General features: G+C 49.4%; 1 protein-coding gene across 8 annotated transcripts in view; it reads left to right on the plus strand.

The window, feature by feature from the left end:
- The window catches only part of PPP1R12A (protein phosphatase 1 regulatory subunit 12A), a 1,571,083-nt gene that overhangs the window by 740,869 nt on the left and 815,472 nt on the right, over positions 1 to 14,742 (plus strand). For all 8 annotated transcript variants that reach the window (XR_013606928.1, XM_078674242.1, XM_078674241.1 and 5 more), the window contains one exon: positions 539 to 633. Coding sequence is in view for 7 of the 8 variants with exons in the window: in XM_078674242.1 (XP_078530368.1) it covers positions 539 to 633 (95 nt within the window). In the remaining variant the exon portion in view is untranslated. The remainder of the gene's footprint in view (positions 1 to 538; positions 634 to 14,742) is intronic.

Consider the following 14,742-nt stretch of genomic DNA (forward strand, 5'->3'; position numbering starts at 1 on the left):
TCAGCCCACCAGATGCTTCCTCTCAGCTTCCCTTTCTTTAACCCTCACACCCTGCATCCGATGTAGTAGATACGGAGGTTGCTCCTTCTCCTTCCTAGCAGCGAAAACATGGAATGAGCCAACCTTTCATTTAAGGACCTCCCTATCTCTTCCATAAGTTCTGAAAGTCCCTGAGGACTTGGCTATTCAGCTGGAACTTTCTACAGCCTGGATCCTTTACAAGTGACAAGAAGCGCTCTACAAATCTACTGATTTATTGATCCTTCTGAGATTGGAAAATTTAGAATAATTTGGTTGCATCGTAATAATGCTTATTTATGGTGCTTAAAAATAGAAAAAGTGTGGTATTAAGCACTACTTAAACAGAAGTTATTATTCAGGTACTTCATGTAGACTGTCTATATGTTATGTTTTATGTGAATTTAAATGCAACTGTAAAAAAAGTATTGTGTTTTTATGTGCTTGAAGTTGCTGGTAGCTCAATGTCTAATAATTTGTAAGTTTTAACCCTTCCTATTTTGTTGTTTAACTTTTACAGGAGAGAGATGGTAAAGGAACTAGATTTGCTTATGTTGCACCAACATTTCCAAGGCGGCTAGCAAGTACCTCTGATATAGAAGAAAAGGAAAATAGGTAATGTGATTATTATTAAATTTGACATGAAAATCCTTGGTTGATTTGAACACAGTATAATCGGTGATACGTGTGGACATTCAAAATAGAAACAATTTCTTGTTAAAGTGGATCAACTACTGAGAGTTTGAAGAGTGGGAACGGAGGGGAAAGGACTGGCATCATTTTATGCCCAGCACCTGAATAATCAGATCACAAGCAATGTTACAATGAGCAGCAGAAGCACCCATGGAGCATAGCAGTGGCGCAAAGCTTGGGAAGCTAACTGACAGATATATGTAGGGTGTAGCGTCATCCCCAGTCCCTATGCTCGCCAATGACTACGACACTCACGGAGTTTAGTATAACACGTCTTTATTCTTCTGCATGTAACTGTAAACTCAACACTTCAAACCTGCATTCACTTCCCTACGCTCTAATGCTTACATCATTGTGCTACAGAGTCCATAAAGAGCTAATACAACACTACATCCCCCCCCTCTGTTATATAAAAAATGTAAAATTATTTTACAAATATATACAAAGTCATAGCCCTTCTATGAGTCTTCGTGGTACTTTGATCACACGTCCTAATGGTGTCATTGGAAACTGGAGAAAGGTAGTGGAAGTGTCCATGACCGGTGTTGGTGATATAGAAACAGCAGTCACGGGTTCTTGTCCTTTCAGACCCAGTCTTTACATTGACGTTAGGGCCTGAAGCCACATGCTGGAAATGTGGGGAATGTTGCGTAATGGACTTCCCAGGATGCTGGGCAGTCACCATGTGTCTTTTGCTGGTCACAACGTGAAATGGTTCAGCATCGAATGGAGCATCAGACGTTTGTTTTCTATGCTGACGAACAAACACTTTATCTCCTCTAGTGAACACAACGTCTTATGATGTCAAGGCTTGTCTATGTAGGCCTTCATTTTCCTCCTGCGATCCAAGTCTTTCATATGGGTCTCTTCCTCAGTGTTTGATCTTTTGTTGGTCAATTGAGGTAACTTTGTCATCATTGCTCTCCTGAATGTCCAGGTTGCATGGATTTCACCAGTGGTCGAGTGAGAGATTGAATAGTAAGCTCAAAGAGTCTAATTCAAGACAGGCTCATTGTCGTACTTTTCTAGTATATCATGCTGTTCAGCTTTCTTAAGACAACTCAAGAAACGCTCTACAGGGCCATTGGCCTGTAGCCAGAATTGCTTTACATATGATATGACTGAGAAAGTCGCTGAATTCTCAGCTGTTGAAAGGTAGGCCGTTGTCAATTTTTAAGAACGCAGGAACACCCAAAGTCACAAAGATGCTGCCTAAACTCTAAATTACCCGTTCTTGAGTGATAGATCTTCTATCAATCGAAAACGGAAGTATTCATCAGCAATCACCATCAGGAGATGTCCTTTGTCAAGAGAACCAAAGAATTCAACTGCAATATTTTCCCATGTATGCTTTGGTAACTCTGACATATTTAGAAGGTGTTGAGTGGTTTTCGATGACAGGCAGTTGCATAGACGACAGACCTTTAATTCTCTTTCAACTCTCTCATCGAGATGTGGAAACTAGACACTGTCTCGGAGAGCTCTTTTGATGGCAACAGTTCCATGATGCCCTCCATGGGCCACTTCAATTATCTGTTGTTGAAGGCTCTCCGGAGTGACAATTCTTGAACCTCTTAGAACAATACCATCCTGAGTAATGGACAGTTCATCGTTGAAATTTTTAAACTTCTGCTATTCACCATCACTGGTAAGAGTTGAAGCTGCTGGTACCAATACCGATGTTTAATAAGGTCTATCAGTTTCAGCATTTCACTATATTGACTCCTGGCAGTGACAATTTCTTCCAACGAAATGACAGCTGGGGTGCTTGATTTCACTATGAAATTAATGTAAGTTTATTCGTCTTAGAATGGGTGCCAGGGCATTGTAGAGTAACTTATGAGAAGTAGTTGGCAATGTGTTGATCTTTCCCTGGACGATGCATGATGGTGTAGTTGTATTCTTGCAGTCGCAGACCCCAATGTTCAATCTGAGGAGGCATTTTTGTCTTTGGATTGCCAAAGATAGTCAACAATGTTTGATATTCTATCACAAGCATGAAAGGCTTCCCATACAAAACTATTTAGAAAAGTTCCCAAGCCCACACCACTACTATGTTTTCTTTATCAGTTAATTATTAAGCATGTTCAGTTTGGGTCAAACTTCGACTTGCATATGCCACAATATATCTTCAAGCATTTGGGTGTATGCTGTGCAAAGATGGCGCCTAACCTGACTGGGCTAGTGTCAACAACAACCTCAGTATGAAGCTTTGGATCATTTTAGTAGCGTTCTCATTAGCTTGTTAGTTTTTGTGGAACCTTTTCTCGTATTCTTATGACCAAAGAAAAGAAACATTATGTTCGAAGCAAGTGTGGCTTAGATACTCATGCTTTGCAATACTCCTGACTTCTAGTGGCGGGTCTGAATGTTTACAAGTTGTTTTTCTTCAAATATGTCTTTCGAGTCATGAGGTAAGGTGACTGCTTCTCTTGGTGGTAATGCACATGGGCATCATCTCCATTGTTAGATTTCTTATTTTCCACAATCTGATTCGGACCTGTATTACTGTGTTCCGGTTCGAGACCGTATTCGAGATCCTTCCGGTGCGTAATCCAGTCTTACCCTCATTGATATTGTTTCAAATGCGTTTCTTTTCTTCCTTATTGAAATTCGGAAGACTTTTGTTCTTCAGACACTCGCCTGCATCGATAATACTCTGCTGATGGAGCGGACTCTGTTTTCGATTTTGCCCCCAGTGCCACTTGAAGTACCCGCAGACCAGCCATCATTGGATCTGCAGTGTATGCTTATCCCCGAGCACAGGGAAGAAGACTGTGAGGCCTGCCAATTCTTTCGATGGGGGAAAAAACCTGCAGGACTGGCTGGTACGAGGAAGAACTTGTGGCCTTGGGGCTGAAGACCAGGGAACCTTTTCGGTACAAGATTCAGACTCCATGTTGGAGATCAATCTGGAGATGCACGATCTGGTGCCGGGTCAAGGTGCGATGAGAACTCATACCCCTCACCCTGCCCACATCAAAACTTTTAGTTTCCACCAAACAAAAGGCTTCCAGGCCACCACTGCCATCTGGCCATGGTCGGACAGAGCTACAGCTTCGGCTGCCTCTTGCTCGGCACCAAAAGCATGTCTAAAGCCTTCTGAGCTCCACCTCGTCGACTCAAACCCCTTTGGTTTGAAAAAGAACATTGGTTTGGCTCTGAAACCGTAGGTACTGAAAATAAAATTGCCTCCCACTCCCAGAGCAAATTTGGAAACAATGCAGGAGAGACTCAAACCCAAACAGAAACGGATCTATATCCATGCTGATACTGGGCAGCATTATTGCAAAGACTTGCGTCAGTGTTTTCCTCATAAAAGCGGCAATCTACTTTTCAAGAACCATTGATTTGCCACTGCCTATAAAGATAAAGAAAAAAGACAAGGCTACCAGTCCTGTGTACCCTATTCGTCCTACTGCTCTATCTCCCACTCACCACCACTATCTCCACCTGTACCTTCTACAAGTCACTCACCACAGGAAACCTTAAATTTTACACCTCCGGGATCACCACATACAGACCGAGGTGGGTATGATTGGGGGGGGGGGGGGGGGGATGATGACACTTATGGCGCACAACAACCACCAGACTCCTGGCTGGATTGTGACATATACGCCCCCATAGGATCCAGATCTATACCCTGCCAAACCCTCACTCTCAGGAAGATGTTTTGTGTGAGACCTTTATACCACATTCAGAACTTCTCAATCTCTTTTAATGCTTAAATGTTTGATGCGTCATGCAGATGGTATCTTTAGGAATCTCAATATCACCACTAGGGTAGATAAAAAACATAAGGCAGCACCATCTGACCCAATTTGTATTTGAGACTAGCTTCCACCTAACTTTCTAGTTGTCTCAAATGCCCATGAACGGGCTAATTCACAGTCACCCTGGGCGTAGTTTGCGAAGTAGTGCTACGTGTAGCTGCGCAAAGTGCACTACGCAAGCTACGCGAACTGCGTCGTGCACTGTGCAAAATGCTATTCACACTGATTGCAAGGTGCCAGATGCTTGTCCGCACTGTGCAATCAGTGCAAACTGCAGCGGTCGTTTTCTGCCGTGTGAGCGACCACTCGCAATGAGAAACCTGACCTCCCCGCGTTGAGAAGCTCGCCGGGAGGTTTATTTTCCACGCTCGCGATCGGCAACTTGATGTTGCTGATCGCGAACGAGGAAAGTCTCGCTGGGATGTCATTTTGCTTGCTCGCGGTCGCCAACTTGACATTGAGGACTGCGAGCAAGCAAAAAATGACCGCTGCACTACACGTGTTTGCACTGTGCTATGTGCAATTCGCGCAGTGCGAAGTAGCGCAAACTTCGCAAACTACGCTAGCGTAGTGCTTTGCCCAGGCTTAATTCATAGGTTACAGAGGACGCACCGCCTCCTGATAAGGATTCTAAATTTATTGATGCATCTGGCAAACTTGTTGCTTCAAAGTCTGCTAATCATTTGCGGATTGCTAACACACAAAGGCTATTAGCTAGATGTGATATAACTCACTGGGACAAAATGGCGGAACTCCTCCAATAGTCCCCAGAGGCACACAAGAAGGGGCATCAACTAGTTCCATAAGGGAAGTTATTTTCCAATTCTTCCATTAGATGCTCATTGGACTCTGCAGATACTGTCGCCAGAGGCATTAAAACTAGTGTGCTCCTATGCAGGCATGCCTCTGGATTTAAGCCAGAAGTCGGGCAGATTTACTTAATGTCTCTTTTGATAAAGAGCACTTCTTCAGCCCACAGGTAGATTATAAGCGAAGCGGTGGTTCTGCCACTATTAGAAATCAAAAATTATTTTTAAGCAATTACGTCTCTCCACATGGATGAGAACAGTCAACAAATTAAAAAGCGAGATGTACCTTATGTCCAAACCAAAAAGCGCAAAACTCTTATATTATTTTTCACAATATATATTTTTTATCAGTATTTTGAAAAATCAGTGTAAACTTATTTAAATACATATATTTACATACACACAGAACAGTTCTTCTGAACTAACATTTGGGACTTAAATGTGCACAAACATTAAAATATGTTTGAGGCATGTGGGCTGCTGAATTCATACCTATGCATAGATCGCCGCCTAGTGTTGGGTCCGGATGATTGCACATTGTTGTCCTGGAAGAGTCTTCGAAGTATCATGAGATAGGTGGCTCCTCCCTTGGACTACAGTGCGCATGGGCATCCTCTCCATCCTCAAATTGTTTTTCTCCGCCATTGGGTTCGGATGTATTTTCCTACTCTCCAAGTTCGGAATCAAGAAAAACTTTTCTAAGGGCCAAAAGGCATTCGGATCCGTCGGTATTGTTCAGCGCTCGGTGCCGATACACTCTTCCAACTTTGTTCCTCTCCGGTCGTCGAATTGGGCCGTGAGGCCTTCTCGACGCCACGTGGACCGACCGTGGATAGAACGAAGTCCATTCAAGTTCTGCCCTCAGTGCAACTCGAAGTTCCTGCACACAGACCAGCATCCAGTGTGCAACAAATGCCTATCTCCAGATCACAATGAAGATAGTTGCCTAGCCTCCGCCCAGTTGAGATCGAAAAAGACTATTCCGAATCGGCGAGGCAAGAAATGCAACGGTCGGCGCCAGAGCCCGATAACATCTTCGATGACGAAGATCTAGCGAGCGCCGAGGACTCGGATCAAGGCGACAGACAATACTCGGAGCCCGACTCCGATTATTACCCCGAGGAGGGAGAACTGATAGTCGATCTCGAGGACTATGATCAGGACATCGTAGCAGTTGAAGACGACTCCGATGACGACATTGGGCGAACCGTGAGTACACCTCCCCATATAGACACTACACCTCTATCAGAGACTCAGGTCAAGGCCTCGCCAGCAGGCCTTAGCCGAGATCAACATCCTCGTTCTTCAGCCCCGCTATACCGCCCGGCTAAGAACATTTCAAAAGAGACCTCTGAGACACATCACAAAACATCGGTTCCCTCGAAACCGAAACTTATAGACAAATACCGTCTTCGGACCGAATTACGTCAAACCGAAAGTGTCGACGCGAAGGGCGCCGAACCGAAGGCCGTAATACTACAACCTTCAAAAACAAAGACCGTCGAGTCGACATCGAAGAGCAAAGCAGTCAAGTCGAGCTCAAAGTCAAAGGCCGTCGAGTCAACCTCAAGCCGAAACACGTCAATTCGACACCAAAACAAAAGCACGTCGAGTCGACCCCCAAAAAGCACGTAGATTCGAGCAGAACAGCCTCAAGTATCGACATGGGGAAGAAACCGGTCGACGACAGGACAAGGCCTACGCCCAAAACTACCGTCGACCCAAAAACAAAACCGAAGGTGGACAACAAGAAAACGTTCGATCCGAAAGCCATCGAACCGAAAAAGGCCATCGAGCCAAAACAGCAGGCTCCAAAACAACATAAAGACACTGTCGAACCGATAAAACCGCTCGGTCCGAAACAGGTTGTGAAGCCAGCCAAGGACGTTCAACCAACAAAACCTGTTGAAAAACGCCCAAAACCAATCCAACAATCAAAACCAGTCGTTAGCACAAAAAGCCTCGACCCAAAACCACAAAGACAAAAGGTCACAACGCAAAAACCAAAGACGGTGGAAGAGGAACTTCTTCACCCAGATCCCTCCACAGAAGACCAGTCAAAAATATACATTGACCCACAAACTGGTAAGGTGTCTGTCTACACCAAAAAGAAAAGACCTCTACCAACTGAAGATCTTTCAAGGATCCCCCTAAAGAAAAAAATGGACTGTGCTACCTCTCCCATTTTCTTTGAACCTATCACTAGTGCTATGCCTACTACTCCTTACACCCCAACATCACCAGCACGCTCTGACTACACCCAGGATGAAGATCAGGACGCGGATGTAGGGTTTGGCTATCCACAAAACCCTCTGCCGGAGCCAAACACACAGCCATGGGGTGGAGGGGAACCAGACACTGAAGGGACTCTACCCATTACAGACCCTACAGTATACCCTACTAAGCCATCACCAACAGAGGATACAGTAGCTTTCAATTCACTACTGGATAGAGCAGCAACCTACCACAATGTAGAGATGCACTCTGATGCTGTTGAGGAAGATTTCCTCTTTGATGCACTAACAACATCTGAGAGACACGTTAAAACGCTCCCAATGTTAAAAGGGGTATTAAAACATGCAAATGACATTTTTAAGGACACTGCTAGGGCACGGGTCATAAACCCAAGAATTGAGAAAAAATACAGGGCTGCACCTACAGATCCCACATACATCAAAGGGCAGCTACCCCTAGATTCCTTGGTTGTATCCAACGCACGGAAGAGTGCAAACTCTCAGACTACTGGTGAGGCTGCACCTCCAGACAAGGAGTCTAAAATATTTGAAGCATCAGGCAAAAGAGTAGCGGCTCAGGCAGCAAACTCCTGGAGGATAGCCAATACACAGGCCTTGCTAGCCAGATATGATAGGGCGCACTACGACGGGTTGGAAGAACTTCTCCAACACCTACCTGATCCATACAAACAGAAGGCAGATGAACTCATACAGGAGGGAAAGCTCATCAGCAATGCATCCATTAAATGTGCCCTGGACGCGGCAGACACAGCTGCCAGGTCCATCAATACAAGTGTACTACTAAGGCGCCACGCATGGCTTCGTATATCGGGCTTTAAGAATGAAGTACAATCTACCATTCTTAATCAGCCAATTAACCCAGACTTTTTATTTGGTCCAGCGGTTGATTCTATCCTGGACAAAATGAAAAAAGATGCGGACACTGCAAAGTCTATGGGAGCTCTGCAGTCCCAGCAACACCGGGGCTCCTTTCGTCGCTCCAATTATAGAGGAGGAGCACGAGGAACATCACAGCAGTCCTCCAACTACAAAACTAATACACAATCCACATATAACAAAAACACCAACAGGGGTGGTTACAGAAACAATACCAAAGGGAGAGGTCGTGAAGGCAATGCCAATAGATCCTCCAATAACACAACGAAGTGACTTCTTCACACTACCCCCAGACTACATAACACCCGTCGGGGGAAGAATACAACAATTTCTGCATGTCTGGTTAAACATCACAACAGACAAGTGGGTCAGGCAAATTATCCAACATGGCTATTGCCTGGAACTCACCTCAACACCACCCAACATCCCACCCGTGCACCGTCCCATGTCACAGGAACATATAACGAACGCTCCTTCAGCAAGAGGTCGTCAGTATGCTGCAAAAGGGGGCCATAGAACCAGTCCCATTGCAACACCAGGGAACAGGAGTATACTCCCTATACTTCCTTATTCCGAAAAAGGACGGGTCTCTCAGGCCAATATTGGACCTCAGGCCCCTCAACCTGTATATTCTGTCAGAGCACTTTCACATGCTCACTCTCCAGCAAGTCTTACCACTGCTTCGCCAGGGAGGCTTCCTAGCAACCTTAGACCTCAAGGACCCATACTTTCATATACCTATACACCCTGCTCACAGAAAGTACTTGAGGTTCACCATTCAAGGGCAACACTACCAGTTCAAGGTCCTGCCATTTGGGGTGACAACAGCTCCAAGAGTGTTCACCAAATGTCTATCTACAGTGGCAGCACATCTCAGAAGGCAACACATCCATGTGTACTCTTATCTGGACGACTGGCTGATACACGCTCCAACAGCCCAGCAGTGTGCCAACAACATGTCAAAGACCATACATCTACTGCACAGTTTAGGATTATCACTAAACTACCCAAAGTCACATCTACAACCCTCCCACGTCCAACAGTACCTGGGAGCAACAATAGATACACTGTCAGCAAAAGCATATCCCAACACAGCACGGGTCCAGGGAATGCAAACGCTAATACAAAAGTTCAGACCCCAACACTCACCACCAGCTCGAGTGTTTATGCAACTAATAGGCATGATGGCCTCGTGCATATTCATAGTCCCTCACGCCAGACTACATATGCGTCCACTACAAGAATGCCTAGCAAGGCAGTGGAACCAGGCTCACGGGCAATTAAAAGACCTAGTGTTGGTGACCAGTCGGGCATACAACTCTCTGCATTGGTGGAATCCACAAAACCTTTGCAAAGGACGACTGTTCCAAGAGCCTGTCCCACAAATAGTTCTAACAGCGGACGCATCCCTACTAGGATGGGGAGCCCATGTCCTACACTACACAGTACAGGGACTCTGGACTGTACAGCAAAAGAAAATGCATATCAACCTTCTAGAGTTGATGGCCATCTTCCTAGCCCTCAAAGCCTTTGCAACACACTTACGCAACAAAGCTGTGTTGATCCGGACAGACAACATGACAGCTATGTATTACATTCAAAAACAGGGGGGGACACACTTGCCACAGCTGTCGCACCTAGCTCAAGCAATGTGGAAATGGGCCATTCAGAAAAACATCTTTCTCATGGCAGAACACCTCCCAGGCAAAGACAACCAAGTTGCCGACCTGCTAAGCAGGCACAGCCAACAGATGCACGAATGGGAAATCCACCCCAAAGTGCTCCAACCATTCTTCCGGAGTTGGGGACACCCGGAAATAGATCTGTTTGCCACACGCGAAAACGCAAAATGCCAGTACTTTGCCGCCAGGTTCCCACATCCGCAGTTGAAGGGCAATGCGATATGGATGAACTGGTCAGGCAAATTTGCGTACGCTTTTCCCCCAGCTCCGTTAATACCGCTGGTGGCACGGAAAATGCGCCAACATTCCCTGACGCTAATACTAGTCTCTCCCATGTGGGCGAGGCAACCATGGTACACAACGTTCCTAGAACTATCAGTGGTGCCTCATCAAAGACTGCGACTCAGAGCCATGGCGAAATGCAACACCCAGATCCGCAACAACTGAACCTAGCGATCTGGCTCCTGAAATCCTAGAATTTGGATACCTCAACTTGCCTCCAGACTGCATGAATATTATCAAAGAGGCAAGGAAGCCCACTACCAGAGCATGCTATGCAGCAAAGTGGAAACGTTTCGTCATTTACTGTAATAACAATGACATTAACCCACTTGATGCTTCCACTCAAAACATCATTTGCTACCTATTGCACCTCCAAAGGTGCAATTTAGCATTTTCTTCCATCAGAATACACCTAGCTGCGTTAGCAGCATATCTGCAAAACACGCAACACCTTTCACTATGTAGGGTGCCAGCAATCAAAGCGTTTATGGAAGGACTTAAACGCGTCATTCCTCCAAGACACCCACCTTCACCAGTCTGGAATCTAAACGTTGTCTTAACCAGACTAATGGGACCACCCTTTGAACCACTGCACTCTTGCGAAATACAATTTCTTACTTGGAAAGTGGCTTTCCTTATTGCATTTACTTCGCTTCGAAGAGTTAGTGAGCTGCAAGCCCTAACTATTCAAGAGCCATTCATTCAAGTACATGCAAATGAGTAGTTCTTAGAACAAACCCTAAATTCATGCCAAAGGTGGTATCCCATTTCCATATAAATCAAACGATAGAACTGCCAGTGTTCTTTCAGAATCCACAAACAGTAGCTGAAAGGGCCTTGCATATCCTTGATGTCAAAAGAGCTCTGCTATATTACATAGACAGAACTAAAACATTTCGGAAATCTGAAAGAAACAGGTTAGTATTAGATTCCTTACCTTAGAATATCCCCAGGCGTCAGTCTGGATCCGGAAACTTTTGCGTAGCAGTACCCCTGCGCGTCGGTAGGCGTCGTCTGCAGGCGTCCCCTGCGGCTCCGCGTCGTCGGCGTCGTGCGCCGTGATGACGTCGCTGGAGTATATAGACGCCGCCTCCGCGCGCTGACGTCAGTTCTTCTTTTTTCCGCGCCAGTTAGCGCAGATCCGAAGAGCAGTACTCCGGTCTTTTGACCAAGTGTTTGTAAAACTTAATCTTTCTACGGTGCCGGTAGGATGCCTGGGTTTAAGAGCTGCGACGAGTGCGACCGCATGATGTCGGTCACCGACCACCATCGACTCTGCCTCCGGTGTCTGGGCGCGGACCACGACGTGGAGTCCTGCGTCGACTGTCGGGCCTTGACTGGAAAAGCTAGGCGGGAGCGGTCCCGCAAGCTTCTCGAGCTCCGGGTGTCGGCCCCGCGTCGAGAGCGGTCCCGGTCCGGTCGGAGGTCGAGGGAGCGGTCGAGGGAACGATCGCGGAGCCGCCATGGGCGCTCCGGGAGTCACCACCATTCCTCCGGCTCGTCAGGTAAGCACAAGAAGTCGGGGCGTCGCCATCGCACCCCCGACTCCCCCCGACGCCCGCGTAATGCGGCCGGGGGCTCGGGTGACCCCACCCCCGCGGCCCCGCGTGGGTCGCCGACGCCGTCTACCCCATACCCGTCGGTCCCTGGGGAAGGCGCGTCGCGTGAGGAGATCGAGGCCTTCCTCATTGCTATGAGGGCGAGGTCTTCTCCGGCGGGGCCTTCGGCGCCTGCGGGCCCGTCGGTCCCGTCTGGGGGCCCGAGCGGTTCGGGTGCTCCTGCCCCGGCGCCGCTGGTTCCCTCTGGTTCGTCGCCGGCTGGTCTCCCGGCCTCTCCGGCGTCGGTTCCTGTGGGCCAACCCGTGGTACCGCCCCCGCGTGGTGCAGCGACTCCGCCGTCGGCTCCGGCCGGCGTCGGGTCCCCGGCACCGACGCCGCGCGGCGCCACCCCCCTTTCCTCCCCGACTCCGGACGCGGAGTCGGACCGGCGTCGGCCGACGCCGGATCCGACGCCGATGGGGCCCGTTGACCCCGACGTCTATATCGTCGACCCAGAATATGGGTATGATGACGATGAGTATGGAGAGGGTTGGGAGGGGTCTGAGGACCCTCTATCCCGTGCCTGCCAGTATGATGTGGACTGGGTAGGTGATCTGGGTGATGCCAGTGGCCTGGACGAGTCGCCCAACCCTGGGTTTGTCTCTCCGTCCCCTGTGGCGTCTGAGGCAGGTGCTGCCTATTCGGTGGTCCTGATGAGGGCTGCCAAGGCCTTGCACCTTGAGCTCCCCGTCGCGAAGGTCAAGCCGAACATTCTGACCGAAGTGTTTAAACCGCAGTCATGCCCCCAGGAGCCTCTGCTGCCGTTTAATGAGGCCCTGTCGGATGTCCTTTTGGGCACCTGGTCCAGGCCCGCTTCTGGTGCGCCGGTTGACCGGAATGTCGCGAGGCGTCACCGTCCATGCTCGGACGACCCTGCCTTTTTATCCACCCATCCCTCCCCGGAGAGTCTGGTGATCCAGGCCTCCACTTCGCAGTCCGCATTTCCGTCGGCTCCGCCCGATAGGGAATCAAAGCGGTATGACCAATTTGGTAAAAAGGTCTTTTCCTCTTTGAGCGCTGGACTGCGGTCTTGTAATACCGCGTGCCTCTTGGGCCGCTACACCCACTCCCTGTGGGATACGGTCGAGGAGTGTCTGCCGCAATGTCCCCAGGAGGTGCGGGACAAGCTCACACGGGCCTTAGTTGAAGGCCGGGATGCGGCGCGGTACTCGATCCGTTGTGGTCTCGACACGACCGACTCGCTGGGACGGGCGATGTCCACAACGGTGGCGATTCGTCGCCATGCTTGGCTGAGATCTGCCAACTTCTCGCCAGACGTCCAAAATTCACTCATGGACATGCCATTTGATGGCAGTCGCCTGTTTGGTGACAAAGCGGACCACGCGCTGGAGCGCTTCAAGGACTCCAGGGTCACGGCCAAGTCCTTGGGTCTTTCGACCCAGCGCCAGCAGACGGGTTCGTTTCGGCCCTTTCGTGGCCAAGGGAGGGGAGGTCCCACACGTGCTGCCAGCCACGCGACGCAGAACGCTCCCCAGCGCGGTGGCGGCCGTGGTTTCCGCCGTGGTGGCGGTAGAGGCCAGCGGCGTGGTCAGTCCACGCCTCCCTCCGCTGCTGCATCCAAGCCTTCCTAGTCCGAGCTTTCGGGCTCACGTGACGCCAGTGGGTGGCAGGGTTCGCCATCACCACTCCCGCTGGCGCGCGATAACATCGGACAGGTGGGTGCTGCAGCTTGTCCGAAGGGGCTATGCCCTCCCCTTCGAGTCCACTCCTCCAGCCATGCCACCGCAGAACCACCGTGTGTCGGGGGACCACTTGACACTTCTGCAGGAGGAAGTTACGGCCCTCTTGGCCAAGGGGGCCATCGAGCGCGTTCCTGGGCCAGAAGTAGGGTGTGGTTGCTACTCCCACTACTTTCTGGTACCCAAGAAGGACAAGGGAGGCCTGCGTCCTATCTTGGATCTACGGAACGTCAACGGCTTCCTCCGGAAGGAGAAGTTCAAGATGTTGACTTTGGCTCAGGTCTTGGCTGCTCTAGACCCACAAGACTGGATGGTAGCGTTGGACTTGCAGGATGCGTATTTTCACATCCCCGTCCTGCCGGCCCACCGGCGTTACCTGCGGTTCACGGTAGGCCAGGAGCACTTTCAGTTTATCGTGCTCCCATTCGGCCTTACCAGCGCCCCACGGGTGTTCACAAAGGTGTTGGCGGTGGTCGCAGCTCATCTGCGACGGTTAGGGGTTTCAGTCTTCCCCTACCTCGACGACTGGCTGTTGAAGGCGGGCTCGCCCCAGACAGTCGTCCACCACCTTCAGATGACGGCAGACCTCCTGCACGAGCTGGGGTTTTCCATCAATGTGCCGAAATCACACCTGTGTCCCTCTCAAAAGCTCCTTTTCATCGGAGCGGTTCTCGACTCGGCGCAGTTTCGGGTTTATCCTCCGGAACGGCGGGTCCGGGATATTCAGGCTCTGATTCCCATCTTTCAGCCGTTATCCCGGGTTTCGGTCAGGTTGACGCTGCGGCTTCTGGGGCTGATGGCCTCCTGCATCCTTCTGGTGCATCACGCCAGGTGGCGGATGCGGGCTCTGCAGTGGGACCTGAAGTTTCAGTGGGCCCAGCATCAGGGCAACCTATCCGACCATGTCCTGATCTCGTAGGGCACTGCGAGACAGTTGCAGTGGTGGCTTACGGACCGCGATTGGGTCAGGGGCAGATCCCTCTCCCTTCCCCAACCGGAGCACGTGGTTGTGACGGACGCGTCCCTCCAAGGCTGGGGTGGCCACTTGGGAGAGGC

The sequence above is a fragment of the Lissotriton helveticus genome, chromosome 1_1 (assembly GCF_964261635.1).
Source record: "Lissotriton helveticus chromosome 1_1, aLisHel1.1, whole genome shotgun sequence".
Lineage (NCBI taxonomy): Eukaryota > Metazoa > Chordata > Amphibia > Caudata > Salamandridae > Lissotriton > Lissotriton helveticus.